Source organism: Mus caroli, unplaced genomic scaffold (assembly GCF_978045245.1).
Source record: "Mus caroli unplaced genomic scaffold, Mus_caroli_1 scaffold_6, whole genome shotgun sequence".
Taxonomy (NCBI): domain Eukaryota; kingdom Metazoa; phylum Chordata; class Mammalia; order Rodentia; family Muridae; genus Mus; species Mus caroli.
The window spans coordinates 92,296,531-92,314,598 of record NW_028227261.1 but is presented as its reverse complement, the minus strand read 5'-3'; the positions used below and the strand labels follow the sequence as shown (position 1 = coordinate 92,314,598).

The 18,068-nt window shown below is 52.7% G+C and overlaps 1 protein-coding gene across 4 annotated transcripts in view; it reads right to left on the bottom strand.

Moving 5' to 3' along the window:
• Positions 1-1,496: 1,496 nt before the first annotated feature.
• The window catches only part of Whrn (whirlin), an 85,268-nt gene continuing 68,696 nt past the window's right edge, over positions 1,497-18,068 (bottom strand). The window contains exons 8-13 of one of the 4 annotated variants that reach the window (XM_021159520.2): positions 15,866-15,898; positions 5,976-6,047; positions 4,649-5,183; positions 2,988-3,169; positions 2,578-2,700; positions 1,497-2,242 (exon numbers count right to left, since the gene is read on the bottom strand). In XM_021159520.2, coding sequence (XP_021015179.1) covers positions 2,060-2,242; positions 2,578-2,700; positions 2,988-3,169; positions 4,649-5,183; positions 5,976-6,047; positions 15,866-15,898 — 1,128 coding nt within the window. In that variant the 3' untranslated portion in view covers positions 1,497-2,059. The remainder of the gene's footprint in view (positions 2,243-2,577; positions 2,701-2,987; positions 3,170-4,648; positions 5,184-5,975; positions 6,048-15,865; positions 15,899-18,068) is intronic. The other 3 variants (XM_085839247.1, XM_021159522.2, XM_021159523.2) reach the window with 3 other exon arrangements.

Here is an 18,068-nt window from a genome sequence, read left to right as displayed (position 1 = left end):
ACCCAAGCACAGGGCGAATCACCTGCCATACTTCCTCAGGAATCAAACTGATGAATGATGTCAGGAGCCCTGAGCCTGGCAAAGCCCTATATAGTTGGGTAGGGGTTATTCTCATAGAGGTGACAGACAGTCCTGACAGTGAAGGAAAGGAGCAGCCATGACCCTGAGAGAAGATGAAGCCTTGGGTGAATGAAAGTGGGTACCAGCTGCCTTGGGAGAACCAAGACTTTGGCTTCTAATGGTCTACTTGGGTTTGAAAAAAAACCAAAGGATGGCCACTAACATTCTAAAACCTTGAACCTAAACCATTGCTAGAGACTTAGAAGCCAGAGACCTGCCATGTAAATGCTTTACCACTAAATCCAATCCCAGCCCCAGAGCAGGGTCTTCTGCAATGGAACTGATGGCCTCTGCCTACCTTGAACATAGCCCTGGGCCTTCTGGTAAAGGGCTGACGACACCTCTTCCACCAGACATCATAATGTCAGGAGGAAATGGCCTTCAGGCTGGTCTTCAGTCAACAGGCCAGTTCAAGCTTTGCCACCATTCCTACTTGATACTCTCCCTTCTGTCTGCTTCCAACCCCTGCTGGCCTTGGATGCTGGAACAGAGGGGTCCCGTTGGGAGGGAGCGCAGGAAGAGCCCAGGACCTCACTACCTTGGCCATGGGCCTTGCTCACATAGACAGGAAGGTGTGTCCGGCTCTGGCCCTGAGTGGAAACAGCTCTCCCCGCAGCTCTTGGTCTCTCTGCACTCCCAGGACCCTGTGGGACGAGGCCGTATGGACCCTCTGGGAAGAAGCATCCTGTGCAGTGGGCCTCCTCTCCTTCATGAATGAGTCTCTTGCCTATAAACCAGGACTTCAGAGTTGGTTTCCTGGATTGAGCACAGGATGCCCATGTGTGCACGCTCATGTGGAAGCCAGAAATCAAATACAGACGCCATTCCTAAGTAGCCACTCCTTGTCTAGACAGAGTCTCTCACATCAGGCTTGCTGATGGGGCAAGGCTGGCTGGTCGGTGAGCCCCAGGGATCGACCCGCTTGTGCCTCCCCAGTGTTTGGATTACAAACCTATGCTACAGTGTCTGTCCTTTTTATACTGGTTCTGGGAATTAAATTCAGGACCTCAGGATCATATGCCGATTACTTTACTGACTAAGCCATTTCCTGGCCCAAGTGTGTGTTTTTTAAACACAATGCCCATAGCATACTCTATCTGGGAGCATGCCTGTGTGTCTCACTTTAAAAACGTTAACTTTACATTTTTATAGTAAATTTTCCCCTCACTGCTTCAGTAAGGTCCTCTAGTGGGCAGGTGAGGCCCAAGCCCTGTCTCCTCTCCTTCTGTATGTCCCCAACTGAACAGCTGATGCTCTGTATTCAGCTGAGAATGTATGAAGCTCTGGGTGTCCCACCTGTCCACCCCTCACATCTCCCCACGCAGAGCAATCTAAACCCCAGCCCACAGACAACAGCATAGAACACCAGCCCCCAACCTTGTTCAGATTTATTTATTGAAAAATTAAAGTCATAAGCTCTGTATATAAATACACTGACATTGCTGGTCGCCTGCAAGGCCTCTGGGATAGGCTGGGGGTGCAAAGGGAAGCTGGGGCCTTTGGGGGGGCTCCCCTGAAGCACAGGAAGGGAAATAAATAAATAAATACCATAGGGGCACGGAGCCAGGAGGAAGGGGGTGCGACTGGTGTGAACAGGCGTGCTGGCGGCTCATTTGTGGCACTGAAGGTCCCCCTGGCAGGAAGCAGTCTATGAACTCTCCTGTGTCCTCACAACCAAAGGCCTAGGCATCTGGGGTGGCAGCACCCCTCTCCAGCCTAGAGAAATGTACTCTGCCTTCCTTCTCTTCACCTAATGTAGTTTTATTGAGCCCCTACTGTGTTTCTGGCACACAGGTTTGAACCTGACTTTCTGCTTGCCTTGTCTGGCCCTCTTCTTCTCCTAGTCTGGGCCAGGGGACCAGGCAGGGTGTATGTGTCAGGGTGGGGTGGGGGACTCTGCCTGTGACCCCCGCTGATAGCCCTGACCTTGGCCCCACCCCTAGAGCATCACGTTGAACTCAGTGACCAGAAAGTCGATGTAGTCTCTCTCCTTGGTCTTGAAGGCCTCGGCGATGATTCGGGCGGCCTCTCTGTGCTCCTTACCCCGAAGCGTCTGCCCATTCACTTCGAGAATTACGTGGCCCACCTTGAGCTGTCCGCAGTTATGGGCAGAACCTCCTCGCTGCGCAGGGAGACACAAGCAAGGGTCATGTGGGCACCTGGTTTTCACCGCCCACTAAACAACTGGATGCCGCCAGTCTTGAGGCCACAGTCCTGGCAAAGTCGGGGCTGTGCAGAGTAAAAGGAAGCAACTTTCCAAGTTCTAGGCTAGGATGGTGTGGAGGCGGGGAAACCATTGGTGTTAGCCTGCCCGGGCAGCCCGACACATCAAGGGGCTTGTCATTCAAGAGGGTCCCTGTGTCTGTCTCCAGGTCTGTGTCACCTCAGGGAAGGCACATCTTAAGGATGCAGAGGAAGAGCGCTTTAACACAGGGAGACATACACAAGGGGACAAACCTGAATTGTGACGATCCTGGGCAGAGGCTGGCGTGTGTTGGCACCGCCCTCAATGGCGATGCCCAGTGTGGCTGCACTTTTCCTCACACGGACCAGGGTGGACGTTGGCTCCAGCAGGCCGGGCTGCAGGTGGGAGAAGGGTGGCCTTGATGCTTCTCAGAGGAGGGCAGTTGAAGCCTCAAATATGACACCTCAGACTGCCTGCGCTACCATGCTACACTAGAGTAGAGAACAGCCACCAGTGCTTGCCACCCAGGAGCAGGACAAAGTGAGGCTCTATGATTCCTAGCACAGGGACCCTTCCGGATGAGCCCTTCCCGCAACGCATCCTATGGGTCGCATGCCAAGTGTCTCCTGATTCCCATGCCCGTCCATCCTCCACCAGGGCCCTGTGTGCAGTCCCGACTCACAGGTTTGTTGGCACCCTCCGCGGTCCTCTCTGTCCGGGGCAGCTCTTTGCCATTCTTGTTCTTAGCGGATGCTGTCTGTCTGCCTCGGCCTGAGGTGCTGGCCTCCGTCTCCCCAGCATCCACGCCACTGTCCTCGCTCAGAGTCTGCCCACTGTCTGAGAGCTGAGAGAGTGTGGAGGCTGCTGGGGACACATGAGGAGACAACAGCTGTCATGGAGGGCAACATGGGGGAGGTGATGAAGCTGGGGGAGAGGTGAATGGCTGTGACAATTGACCATGCAAAGATGGAGGGAAGGATGAAGGGATACAGGGGCTGGAGGGTAGGGGATATTCCCTGCAACTTTCCCCATCTCTTGACATCCTGACCTGCCAACAGGGCTTGGCCCAATGGTCATTACTCCCAGGACTTCTGCCCAGACCCCCCAGGCACTGGCATAAATATGAAAATAGAGGTTAATGGGCCAGCTCAGCTCCCAGAAAAAAGAAAAGCATGAAAGGTCTGCCACCCTTTTTGTGACTACCCTGCTGTGAGCTGAGTGGTGGACACACAGATCCTGTTCCCCAGTCAGCAAAGCTGCTTCATTTTGTGTGTGGCCACTGGACCCTGAGCTGGGGTCTCTTGCTTAAGAATGTGCACTGTGGCCCGTGGTGTTTTGGGTAGTAACACTGTGCAAGCCTGGGTGAGGGATGAATCCTCTCAGAGCTGCCTGCCCTTGTTCTAATCCCAGAGAGTGATGCAGACGCAGGGTTGTCACAGAGACGACTGTGCAGGGAGGAGCAGTGTGGGGCTGTGCCAAGCTGTGAGAATTCACTTGGGAAATGAAGAGTAACAGAATGCTGGCCTAGGGCTGATGGCAAGACTCCATCATGAGTTAAGTACGAGCAAGGAGTCTAGTCATTACTGGCTCCCAGCATGCTCCGTCTACAGAGGTCTGCTTGGTCTTTTCACACATGCCAGCTTTTCCTTGGGGTGGGGACATAGTGTTGAGCATCTGTGAGTATGGCCTCGAGTCCCTGCTTGCCCTTTCCTGGGCTATTTAGGCTTCCTAGGCTTTTCCAGGCTACCTAACGTAAGGTACCACTTCAACCACAAGATGGCAGCAGAGCCCAGCTAACTTGCTGGACAGCCAGCACTTCCTCCTACCCTCACTGAGCATCCCTTAGAAAACAGGGGGCCCCAGCCTGGGGCTTTGTTGCACTCTGAATTCTACACACCATTCAGAGGTCCAGTGACTAGGATCACCACAGCCCTGGCATTCAGCGCCTACTCTCTGCCAGACTGGGTGGTCAGGGGCAACAATGCTCTCGCCAGGCAGTCTTCCAGAGGAGGCTGATGGATGCAGAGTGCAGGGGCAGGAGGCCCTTAACTCCATCCCCACACAAACTCCCACTCAGCGACCGACCTGGCAGTACTGCCTCTGTCTAGCCCACATGACATGGGAAGGTGCCACTCATTCAGGCAATAAATGATCGTCAGGGGCAGTGGTGAGATTCAAACTCAAGTCTTGGCTCCAGGCTATTGTCAGTCTGACCCTGAGCTAGACCTCATGTAGGCTAGCAGACCATCCTGCAGCACCCAGCCCAGGCCATCACAACAGGAAGAGTGACTCTAGAGACTGGAGACCCCTCCCTGTGTCCCAGAGCTGGACAACCATACTCACTGCGAGTCTGGGGCAGAGCCCGCACTTCATTCACATCAGGCTCACTGTCCGGACGGTGCACCTCCACCAGAACAAAGTGCTGGTTTGCACCCACGGCGTCAGGGTGTTCAGAGGGTGATGGTGGTGGAAGACAGGCCCCAGCTCCTGAGGTCTCTGCAGGAGGGCTCTTCAGGTGAGGTGGGGACTGGACTCGAGGGAAGGGGCCGATGGGGTGCTGGTTAACCAGGGCCAGGTGAGTGTCCAGCGGCTTTCTGGAACTGGGGTTGGCATGGGAGATGGAGGCGTAAATGGGGGAGGAGGGAGAGTCCTGTGCTGAGGAAGGTCCTGGAGTGGGTGCAGTCCCTGGCGGCGGGCTGCGGTTCCGTGGTGCTGAGAAGACAATGCCTGAGTGGGTAGCAGAAGACAGAGGTGCGGGGTCCTCCCTCCCTGGCTTCCGTGGCTGGCCAAGCAAGCAGTCATGACCTTGAGCCAGGGGTGGTGGGGGAGGAGGTGGCTTGATACCGGGCAGATCTTCTGAGGGGGATTTGACATCATCCTGCCAAAAGACCCAACAAGAGTAGAAGTCAGAGCCCATAGTGGATGGAGAGGGACAGCGAGTGGTGCTGGACCCGGCAAAGACTGAGTCCCTGCTCCTCAGCTCCTGGCCACACTGCTTTGAATAATGCAACGCTCAGTGGAAAACTGTTCCCTGCATCTCAGCAGCTGAGAAGCGCCAGGATCTCGGCAGGTGTCTCTGGGGACCCACTCGATTCCTTGGGGAATTGAAGTTCTTGGCATCAGCAGGGGCTCATCACAAGTGACAAGACTTAATTAGCCACGGGGTGGGACAGGAGGAGGCAGGGTGGCCATGGACATGGTGCATCTCCGAGCGTAGTGGACCCACTAGAAGGTTTAAGCAGGGATGAGAACAGCAGCGTGCATGATGTGCCAGCAGGGTGCCTGAGGTGCAGGGTGCCCTATGCGCAGAAGTGGATCACAGCCACCAGCTCCTGGGAGCTCCTTAGGCCAGTGTCCACACTTGGAAAGCTCTGACAGCCACAGAGAGACTGTCTCCATGCTTTGACTAAACCACTTGACTTCTTCTGGCCCCTACCTGTGAGCAAGGTGCAGGGTTTTCACGTTACAGATGGGAAAACACAGTCACAGAGGGTCCAAGAAGCTTGCCCAGGGCCACACAGGCAACAGAGCAGGCTATCAGCTAGGTTGGTGGGGTCTCAGCAGAGACTCTATCCTCCCACCCACCCCACATCCCCTCTCTGTGGCTATCCCCGAGAAGAGCCCAGGGGTCCATGAGCAAAGAAGAGAGTGCAGCAAAGCAGGGCCTTACCACAGACACATCCGGGAGAGCGTTGGTGCTGCCCTGGGTGGTCTCACCGGTTCCTTCCAGGTCTAATGTATTCTAGAAACAGGTGGACAAGCAACAAGCTGAGCAGGCAAGAGCAGAGCTCATCTGTTTTCCTGGACCTGGAATCTAGGACCTTATGACACCTTCCGATGGCTGAGGCAACCCTGACACACCCGTCTGTGGATATTTTTCTCACCCAGTCAAAGCGGTACAGTGACATTTTCTGTTAGTCACTTCTAAGTAAATTTTTTTTTTTTTGGTTTTTCGAGACAGGGTTTCTCTGTATAGCTCTGGCTGTCCTGGAACTCACTTTGTAGACCAGGCTGGCCTCGAACTCAGAAATCCACCTGCCTCTGCCTCCCGAGTGCTGGGATTAAAGGCGTGCGCCACCACCGCCCGGCCCGTAAATTTTTTTTTTATTATTATTTTCTTGAGACAGGATCTCATATGCTGTTCTCACTTTAAACTTGCTGTGTAGCCTAGGATGACCTCGAATTGATTCTCCTTTTGTCTACCTTACAGAGCAATGGAATTAGAGGCGTGTGCCAATTCATTCAGTGTATATGATGCTGGGAACTGAACACAAGTCTTTACATAAATCAACAACAACAACAACAACAACAACAACACTCTATTAACTGAGCTACGCTCCAAGCCAGGAAGTTGATTTTTCTTTGGGACTTCCTGATCGTTTTCAGGCCTTCATTGAGCGAGTTACCTGGAGATGCTTGGGATATCTTAGGTTTGAGCTTTAACAGACGCAGCTCTCTCAAATCTAGTGGCAGACAGAATGCTGGGGGTGGGGCACACAGAACAAAAGAGGTGTGTATAAGGGTGCTGTTCCACGTGCATCCCATCTTTAAAACTATCCATGTCTTCCTCCCTTCATCCTGTGTGTTAGACAGAGCAGTCAGGGGAGGGAGAGAGGCACGCATAGAGATTATTTAGGGCATCACATGGCTAACAGCATCTAATACACTGGGGGAGCAGCCACCAAGGAAGACTTCCTAGATTGGGCAGGGCTGGACAGGGCCTGACTGTGGGCAGGGAGCCATGTTTCTGACACTGGGAACTGTGTGTGCATAACCAGGGAAGAACACAGAGACTGCCTGAGGACTTTCTGTCAGCTCTTGATTATGCCTGGACTTGGGCCTGAGGGCAGTGGGGCTGCCTCGGAGATGAGGTCAAGTTTGCTTTCCACAAAGAAAATTCATTTTGCTCACAACATCTCCTCCTGCCAAGCACACACGCACTGTAGGCACTGGGGCCAGCCCTTCTTACTCTCGCCTTTGCTATGGTTTGATTGCAGGAAGCTCTGCTGGCTTCCAGGCTACCTCCCTGCATGGGCAGGCCTATCTGAGCAGCCCACCACTCCCCTTGATCTACTCTCCTCCCTCATTCCACCCTGCTCACCACCCAGCAGCCAAACAGTCCTTGGAAAAGAATTCAAGGAATGTTCATCCCCACCTCAGGCAAAGCCCAAACTCACATGATTGCTGGTCCTTTCTTGCTCCCATACCTGCCGCCCCAGGGCCTTTGCACTAGCTGTCCTGGCACCTGCACCATTCGGGATTCACTTCCATCTCTCCTTTAGTTCTCAGTGCCGGAGGCCTCCCAGACCAGCTCTGTCTACATAGGCACCGTACATACTATCAGCTGTCTACCCTGACCCCATTCCACTTTTCTGTACACAGGTCACAGTGTGGCTTTATTATCTCTTGTTCCTGCTGGATATAAACTCAGACAGGACTTGGACTACTGTGCCTGCTGTGCTCAGTTCCGTGGCATCTACACGGTAAATGAATGAGTCTTTATGAATGAAAGGATTGCTTGCTTTAGCTGCTGGAAGCAGAGGCTGAGCAAGCTGAACATTGATGAGGGAGGTGCCGTGTTCTTTGCAGAGGCCAGTAATGACAGCAGCAAGGGGGAAACACGAGTTGAAGGCAGGAGGCCCAGACTTTACTGCCCTGAGGCAGAGCTTCCTGTAATATGGATTCCTTTCTCAGAAGCTTGGGTAACAAGGGGCCATGTTTACAAAAGCCAGTGATGAAGCCACATGCAGCACTGAGTCTTCTTGGGCCACCCCTGAGCTTCTTGAGCTCACATCCTTGTTACTTCTCCAGGATGATGACATGCTACCTGCCTCAGGGCCTTTGCACAAGCTCTTGAGCTCTGCCTCTTATGGCTGTGTGACAACAGGCAAGTCATAGAACCTCTCTGTAAAAACGGGTAGCCCACCAGGTCATACTGCTGACCTAGTAGCCCTAGGTGGCTCTTCCTACAGGCCCTGGCACTGTACTTTGGAAGCCTAGGAAGTCTTGCAAACTGCCCTCACAGTGAAGAGACTGCAAAATGTACCTTGGCCTCTAGGTGACCAGTTTCTCAGAGGGAAAGATCATGGAGTCTTCCCATAATCCCTTGCCAACTGCCATCAGCACAGTGCTCCCTGGAAATATCCAAGATGGGTGGGCATCAGAGAGACCCTCTTCAGATGAGGTGAGGAACAAGGCCAGCTTGTCCATGCAGGTCCTTTTTAGGGTTCCTGTCAAGCTCTGGCCTCAGCAGGAAATGCAGAATCTATGTGTAGTGTCTACTCCAAGGACAAAAGAAGCTTCTGCCATAGGCAGGCATGGTCAGTGTTATCTGCTACAGGGGATGCTGGGAGTCAGGGTGAGGCTCAGACGACTGCAATTAGGTGAACCTGTCCTGTTCTGGACATCAGGAACCCGGAGCATCATTCAGCAAACACTGACCGTGATTTAGGAAGAGAGGTGAGAAGAGTTTGAGGGTCATGAAAGGCCAGGTTGAATCTAGGTGCCTGGCTCTTCTCCATCCCTTAGCGTATGCACTTTTCCCTATCATCTGTCACCTCTCCTGTGACTATAGATCGTAGAGGAGTGTGATAGGTCCAAGGTGGCATGACCATTGTTCTGGCTAATTTTCTAACAACTTAGCACAGGCTAGCATCATCTGATTAGGAGGGAATGTCAAGTGAGAAGATGCCTCCATAAAATGGGACTGTAGGCAAGCCTGTGGAGTAATGTTCTTAATTAGTGATTGATGGGGGAGGGACAGCCCACTGTTGGTGGTACCATACTTAGGCTGGTGGTCTCAGGTTCTATAAGAAAGGAGGTCAAGCCATGTGAGCAAGTCAGTAAGCAGCACCCCCCTAACACACACACACACACACACACACACACACACACACAGCTTTTGTATTAGCTCCTGCCTTCATATTCTGCCCTGTTTGAGTTCCTGTCAGTGATGGGCTATGGGTGTGGAAGCTCAAGCCAAATAAAGCCTTTCCTTCCCACCTTGCTTTTGATTATGGTGTTTCATCACAATAACAGTGACCCAAACCAAGACAGCCATTCTCTAGTAACTTGGGCAACTAAGCCAGGTCTGTGTCATAGCACCCTGGAATTGTACAGAGTCCTGGTGTTTCAGGTGGGAGAGAAGTGGAGTGTATAGGAGGCAGCTGGTCAGAGCACAGTGCAGGCTCCATCTGCCAGATCCAGACACTCTGGAGCCCCAAGTCCCCAAGTCATGTTCCTTGTACATCTGAAATAGCCAGGCCAAGAACTAGGGCAGTGCCAGCAGAACTCCAAGAGCAGGCTTCCAGGTCTGAGGCCACAGTGCATCCCAGCCCCAGCTGCCTGCTGCTTTCCCTAAGCCCCAAAAGGGCTGACACATGATGAACCCCCTTCTGTTCTACAGCCTAGCCTGAGGCTCAGAGAGGGTAGGTCACTTGTGCAAGGTCACCCTTCAGGGTTGGGTGACCCATTCAAGACAAGAGGTCTTTAAGACCCTATCCCTGTCCTCTACTCCACCCGCCTCATAACTGTGGGGGTGCAGAGCTGTCCTTCTCTTATATTTGAGATGGTCCAAAAAGGGTCCTGGATCTCATACTTGGGGTAATGGATGAGGGGGAGGGGGAGAGGAAAATGAGCATTCTTTGCCCTGTCTCCCACTCAGGTACAGGGTGGGGAGGTAATGTCGGGTTTGGATACTATCAAAGGCCAGGTGCAGCTCAGGTGCCCAGAGCCACCTCAGCAAAATAAGGTTCCTCCCCACAGCACTCTGCCCTCCCCGGTTCTGCCTCCTGCTCCTTGCTTACATAAAGGTGCTATTTTCAGCTTTGTTCTCTCAGCTTTGTTACTCCCAAGTCAGGCCACTCCCTCCCCCTCCCCCTCCCCCATCACAAAATGCACCTAAGGTTTGAGCTGGATGGCCCATTTCCCATTCTGTCTGTATATGGGGAAACTGAGGCACTGAGTTACAAAAGCTTCCAGAAGGCCACTGGTGTGTGTGTGTGTGTGTGTGTGTGTGTGTGTGTGTGTGTGTGTGTAGGCATTAGAGTTCTGCATGACAGAAGGAGAAAGGGGAAGAGAAGAGACCTTGTAGGGAGAAGTATGAATAAGATGGGAAGAGGTTCTAAACAAGAGACAGTGGGGGGAAGGCAGACAGCTCAGCAAAGGGAAAACCAGAGGCACAGAGAGAAGAAAAGCAAGACTGTAGCATGAGCAGGCGTGGTTTGAAAAGAGCTTGTCCCCTCAGGAGAGGTGGAGAATGGTGGGGTAAGTATCAAGACAGAAGACCTGGCATTGCTTGGGGCAGTGATTTCTTCACTCAAAGCTGGCAACTGGCACCTACTGTGACTGACTATTCACGAGTCCCCATCCCATCGCCCCAAGACCAGGAGAGCAAAGGGTTCTCTTGGAAGGAAGGGCGCAGTCACCTCTCAGGGCAGAGTCACATTACAACCCAGCAGGGATGCTGCCGGCCTGACCAGGCTTCCTTCTGCTGAGAGGACACCTGTCCCTCAGTCTCCCTCCCTTGTCCTAGGGAAAAGGATGTCACAGAGTGGAGAAAAAGCATGACCTACAATGGCCAGGTCAGGAGGAGCCCTTAGGATAAGGGGAACTGGGACTCTGGAGAGGGAACACTGGGGCAGAGAGCCTGGCTTGGAGCTTCCTTCTACCAGGAATGAAGGCAGCTACTGTCACCCAGGGAAGTCCCAGATCTTTCCTGTCACATGGGTCCTGCCCTAGGCCTCCACTTCCTTATCAGGAGAAAACAGCCCAGTTGCCATTGTGCTCCCATGGTTTGAGACTCATCTGCACGACATCTAACAATGTTTTGTCTGCCTCTGTATGAAATTCCTAACCAGTTAAAGCAGCTATCCTGAGAAGGGAGTCAAGACTCCACCAACCTCAAAAGGGCCCAGACAGTCAAGTACACTGCCCAATTTCCCCATTTGTCAACTACAAAGCACTTTCTTGGGACTCCAGAGCTCAGCTACACTCAGAGAGGAGCTGAGCTCATGGGTTTGGCTGCTGCTGCTTCTGCTGGAAACAGCTCCTAGCGCCCCAAGTTCTCACACAGGCAGGCAGGTGTTCTGTAAATCCTTGGATGAATACCAAGGGAAAGAAGGGACCCATTAAGGTGGGGTAACATAAGGAAATCCCTGGGGGGAGGGGTGCTAAGGCAGGAGACCTGCTAGATGAAGTGATGTTCTCTGTGGAGGACACACTCCACAGGTGGAATAGGCAGCTTCCTGGCTTGGGGCGCTGTTACAAGTTTAAATATGAGATGCCTCCCACAGTCCCATGAGGACTCTGATCACTGGATTCACTCCTTGATGTATTCAAAATAACATGGCATAATTGGGACATGGTGAAGAGAGGAAGCAGGGTTTGCTGGAGGGAGTCACTGGGGGTGTGTCCTTAGGGAGTTATGTCACTGGGGGTGTGGCCTTGGAGCTGTATCTTGTCCTAGCTTCTCCCTGTAGTCCCTTCTCTCTGATTCCTGCCCCCCTTCCCCACAAGGTAAACAGTTTCCACTTAACATGGCCTGGCCACTATGATGATCTGCCCACGGGCATGAGGTTGAACAACAGTGGGATGACCCCACTAGATCCACGAGCTAAAATAAGTCTCTTCTCCTTAAGTTACGCCAGGTAGTTTGTCACAGCACAAAAGGACAAGCTAACCTGGCATGGTGTGTCAGCTCACTGGCTCCACACACACAGGTGCCTCTTGCCCCACACCCTATCATGCCCAACAACACTCTTTATGTGACCTTCAGCTGAAGTCAAAATTCCTAAACTGTTTGCCTCATTTAGTGTCTGACCTGATGCCAAACTCCAGCTCTTAACCTGACCATCTCTCTGTGATGCCTGGGCTTTCGAGCCTAGTTCCATTCTCTCATAACTTCAGGCGGTGAATTAATAGATTATTTGCATAGGGTGCTACAGAGAGAACCTGTACAGAGAGGGCCTGGCACGTGCTAGCAATACTGAGCTACAGTCTCAGGACTGATGTAGGTTTTTTTTTTTTTTTTTAATCAAAATCTTCCTCCATTGTGCTTGTGAGCTCCAGGTGGGTGAGCCTACAATGCATGCAACGCAAGGGCAGGCTGAACAAATGAGCGAATGAATGGGGCTCCTCCTGAAGGAGTCTTTAAACCCAGCAGGTCGTTCCTGAGTAGAGGGAGCCAGCCCTGCTTCCTTGAGCCCTGTCTGAATGAGGAGCAGCTGTAACTCAATCCTGAGGGATTTGAGTCTCTCTCTTTCACTGCTGCAATGGGAAGGGAGGCTCAGGCCACAGAAGAACTGCTGCAGCAATGCTGGGAGCCCCTCTTTTGCTTCCCTGTGGGAAGGAAGAGGACAGAGTGGCCTTCAAGGTGGGGTGCCATCCTAACACCCTCAGCAGCCACAGGACCCCACTCCAGACATACGAGGGGTGTTTCAATCTAGGCAGAGAAATCTGGGGGAATAATCAGATTTTGTCCGTTGTTAAGATCAAACAAGAGCAGCCTTGACCTCTGATACTTTTCTGTCCAACCTTAGAGTCGTAACACGGTCAGCTTACAGGCTCGACCACACATGGCCACCCAGTTTCCCTGGGCAACCCACAAATACCATGTATTTCCAATCCAATGCACAGAGGTGGAAACTGAAGATCAGGAAAGCTTATCCACCTGATCAAGATGACCCCGCTGTGAGTCTGGAGAGCCAACCCAGTTGGTAGAGTGCATGGCCTGGGCCTGGGCCTGGGCCTGGGCTTGGGCCTGGGCCTGGGCCTGGGCAACAGAGCGTCAGCCCTGCTCACGCTAAAGATCAGGGATTCCTTTTATCGCCCACCCTGCAGGTCAGCGGTTTCTACAGGAAACTTGACGCTGGTCAGAGGCTGGGGGGTGGGGGGGAAAGCTCCAGGTTGAGCGTAGAAAAACTGGAAGGGGATGTTATATGCCCGTGGGTGGGATCGAATGCCGGAGTTCCCTGATTGATGGCTTCTGCTCTGAGCAGATGTTGCTCAGAGTGGGTCATGGGTAACCTAGGATGGATCACTGTGTCATGTGACCCAGGGAATCTGGGTTTCGTGGAAACTGGCTCTGTCTGGGATGTCGGGGCCTCTGGGTCACCGGCAGCCAGGCGCCAGGACAAGATGCATTGCCCTCAGACACAGAGGCAAATCTTGGAAGACAATCGGTTCTATGGGTGGTTCTAGGTGCTCCTGAAATTCTGCTGGTAGCATATCCCTGCTCCTGGTGGAGCATGCTTACAAGGGGGTCAGACCAGCGAGAAGGGTGTCTCTGAGGAGGTGGGTGTGGTTCATTTCTGTAGGAAAAGGAACTGGTTTCACTTTCTTCCATCAATTGGGGAAGCTGCACTCCAGTCCAGTGCTTGGTTGAGGTAAATTTCTCTTCCATCTCTTTCTCTCTGCTATAACCCTTGCTCAGATGCAGAGATGGGGGGCACTGCCACCTCCCCCATGACATGCCCTCCTGAATACTTTTTTAGCACCTGTGGTAGTTAGGACATGTGGCTTTGTTGGAGGAAGTGTGTCACTGAGAGTGGCTGTTGAGGCTCCAGATGCTCAAGCCAGGCCCAACGTCACTATCTCTTCCTGCTGACTATGGATCCAGATGCAGAACTCTCAGCTACCTCTCTAGCACCACGTCTGCTTGTGTGTTGTGATGCTTCCTGCCATGATGACAATGGACTGAACCTCTGAACGGTAAGCCAGCCCCAATTAAATGTTTGCCTTTGTAAGGGTTGCTGTGCAGATGGTGTCTCTTCGAAGCCATGGAACCCTAACTAAGGTACCACCTCTCAACAGAATGGATGTTTAGAATCTGAGGCGCCATGGAGGTCTGCCCTGGTCTTATAGAAGAGGAAACTAAGGTAAGAGCAGGGAAGGGACTTCCTCAAAGGCACATGGCACTGAAGGGACACAGTGGTGTCAGAACACCCTGAAAGAGATACTTCTGGGTGGGGAGGTGGGATGCCTCGCCCCTCAGCCCAGGTGGTCTAAGTGCAGGGTCTGAGGCTGCTATGTACTAGGGCGTACCAAGAGATACTAGGCCAGGGCTGATCAGGTGTAGACAGAGCTGGCATCTGCTCAGCTCATTGCTGTATCTCTTAGCAACTGGCTGCACCATCTTCACAGAGCCCATGATAATTCCTGTGTCTGTGTGCTCCTTGTTTAGTCTCAATAATCAGAGATCCAATAATCAGATAAGCCAGGCTGTATCCTCCCAGGTCAGGGGCGTCATCTTATTCCTAGTCAAACTCTTCAAACATGACCTACTGCTTTCTGTACTTGCCCTGTTCTGGCTCCACTGCCCTCCTAGACAGTGTGTAGATGCAGGAGGCATGCTCAAACCTCAGGACCTTTGCATATGCTGCTCCTGCTGTCATCCTCAAGTGTGTGTGCCTTGCCAATCTTCCCCAGCCCCCTTCTACTATTTTATTTAGCTCTTATCACTTATTGTGCCTGCCACTCATCTCGGCCCAAGGTCATCCCTGCTGGCCTCTGAATTCCAGTTGAAGAAACCATCTTCATTATTCTCTGATGCCCTGTAGTACCCGGGCTGCACACAGCACGTGACATGCACCCATAAAGATTAACAGAAAGGAAGGAAGACGAGGGAGGTGAAAGACAGATGGCATATAGACCAAAAGACAGACTGACTGCTAGGTGACGCTGGGCAAACAACTTCAGGAAGAGGCAGAGTCAGAGGACAGGGTTCACAACACCACACAGAGTAAGCGGGCCAGGGACCCCGTCCTGACTGGTCTCTCGCCAGCAAGCTGTGTGACTTGAAGTGAGCTGCTCTTCCTCTCTGAGCTTCAGTGTCCTTCTCTGGAACACGAGGGCCTTAGTGGTTATGACCACTGGGAAGGCCACAGAAGACTTGTTTAAGAAATGCTGGGACTGGGTCTTAGAGAATGCTTAGAGACTGCGCCACAAGTCACAGCTATCATTAACAATAACGGCTCCAGTATTCACACAGGCTAAATTGTGTGCTAAGTTCCTGGGATCCAGCAGTGACGAGATGCGGTCACTTCTGTAAACCACAGGTGACCAAGTAGAGGTCACTGACTATACCTCTCCTGATCATGAAAGTACAAAGAGCCAAGAACTGGAAGCCACTCCTTCCAGAGGGCTGTGGAAGGCTTCCTGTAAGATCTGCCATCCGAGCTAATGGAACAGGCTATGGGAGGTGGGAAGAGACCATTCCAGACAGGCAGAGGCCATAACATATGCAAAGGCTGATTGCATCTCTACTACAAAGCACAGTAATGATCGCCATCCCTTTATGGATCCTACATCTAAACTCAGAGAGGCACTTGACTCACTTGAGGACACACAGCAAGCGACGGGACTAAGCCAGGATTTGAAAGGAGGCCATTCTCCAGAGCCTGAGGCCACTTATAAGGTGGTGGCCAGGAGACAGACTGAGCATCAAGAACATCCAGTCCCAGCCAGAACAAGGGCAGAGGTCAGGGGCGATGGGAAGGGATCAGCCCCCCACCTCTGCCCTGCCTAAGGGACTCCCAGCCTCCCCCTGCAGAAGGACGGTACCTCCATCAGGTCTATAAGCCACAGCAGCCGCTCCTAGGGAGGGTGAATGGGCAAAAGGCAAAAAGAAAAATACATGAAATAAATGTTAGGGAATCAAGAGGCCTCACCTCAGCATAGCGCCCCCTCCCCCCTGACCCCCACACAAACACCTATTGAGGGGAACAGCAGGGTCCTCAGGAGAAACTGGGAAGCCTTGCTGCTCTGAGGAGCCAGCTTTATCCTTGGGGCTGGGGGTCTCCATAGGTCAGCAACTTGGGGCAGGTTTGGCGCCAGCATTTCCATTCACAGATGGAAAGGCAGGCTGGAAGGGAGCAGTCTGTCCAAGGTCACACCTGCTGAGGACAGAAAGGGATTTAGGGGGAATCTGCCTGGAGACTTTGTTCCAGCAGGGGAGGCCTTGGGGACCTTCTGTAGACCTAAGACTGAGCCTTAAATAGTGCTCAGGGGAGTCCCTGAGAAGGGGCAAAAGGGAGGGGCAGTCCTCAGCCCATTGATTTCCAGGGCCTCTGTGTATTTACAGGCTCAGGGAGAGCATCTCTAAGGCACATGGGGGGTGGGGATGGGGATGCCCAAGCTGGAATGGCAATGGGAAAAGGGAAAGCTTCATCTGCCCCAGGGGTGTGGCCTAATCCCAGTGACTCCGTACTCACTGGGGCCAAGAGGGCTTTCTTTTTCTGCTCTCCCTACACACTGGGGACTTGGCAAAATAATTTCCCCATAAGGCAGGAGACTGAGTTGAGGCATAGGGAAGAGGTAAGGGGATTTCCCTATCTGTCAGACTTGATTAGACTCTGTCCCAGGAGCTCCTCTCTGCCTGGGGAAGTGTGTGTTTCCTATTCTGACATTCCTGGGTACCCTGATTGGTCACAGATTCTGAGTGAGCCACTATTTAGGAACTGTAAAAAGGACTTCAGAGCACTCTCCCATCTGCCCAAAGCTGCTTACACAGAATCACTCTTGATGTGAGCTCTGCTGTGTACCCCAGGGTACAGCCCTGTGCAGTGGGCCCCGATGGCTCTGTTCTTAGTTAACCAGAGGAAAGACTTCTCTGGGATGGGAAGATCATTGCTGGAGGTCCCTGCTCTCTGCAGAGCTCCATCCAGGCACAAATAGGCTCTCGGCTCCTCTTGCCCTCCACCCTGCTCTGTCCTTTGGGTCCTTCCTTAGGTTGCTGCAGCCTGAGCTGGCAAGAGCTTGTACAGTTTATGCATGGGGACACTGAGGCACAAGGAGACCAGATTGTGTGCCTCCTAGAGCAGAGGACACTCTCACTGTGGTCCTGACTTTCCAAGAGCTGCAGTCTGTATCTAACTTTCTGGCTTTTAGAGCTGTGCTCTGTGGTTCTTGAAGCTCCACATGGACATTTTAAGGCCAAGGTCATAAGAGTCAGACTTGGAGAGAAGTAGAATGCAGACCAGGGCCCACAGCCTAAAATCACCTCATCAGGAGGTGTGACAAAGCCTGAGGTTGGAGCAAGCCCAGCAAAATGGGGGCGGGGCTTCTGCCTTGCCCTAGAAGGAGCCTGCACTTCTGGGGACCTGAAAAACAGCTGCTGGCACATACAGAGCCTCAGGGGGTGGGAGGTGGGGGTGGGAGATGGGGAGGGGACATGGCAGGCTCTGGGACCACCTCAGGTAGGGACAAGGACCTTTAAAGATGAAGGAGATGGGGTTAAGGTCCTCAAGACCCCAGAGTCCTAGTGTTAAAGGAAAGTCACAGGAGAAGCCAGAGTTTGTAGGAGGACAGCTCTCTGTAAGGTTACGACAGCCATCCGGTAGCTCATCCCTCCTGCAGCTGAGCCTGCCTCTGCACTCTTGAGTCCTGGCTTTAGAGTCTCTTCCCTCCCTTTCCAAGGGTGACCTCACCACCTGTAGGCCTCCAGCCCACCCACCCGCCTCTTCCTCCCATAGGATACCTGGCTGTCCCCTAAGATAAGAAATAAGGCATTTGCTGCCAGGCGTCGTGGCACATGTCTTTACTCTCGGCACTTAGGAGGCAGAGGCAGGTGGATCTCTGTGAGACTGAGGCCAGCCCAAGTTCCAGGCCAGCCAGAGCTGCACGTCTCAAAACAAAGGAAGAGAAAAAGAAAGTAAACAAAACCCAAGGTGTTTGCCCTTGAGAATCCTGGGAACAGAACCACATTCCAGTGTGGACTGGATGCTGTACTGGGGGCTGCTGAGTTGGCAAGAAAACCAAGCCAGGC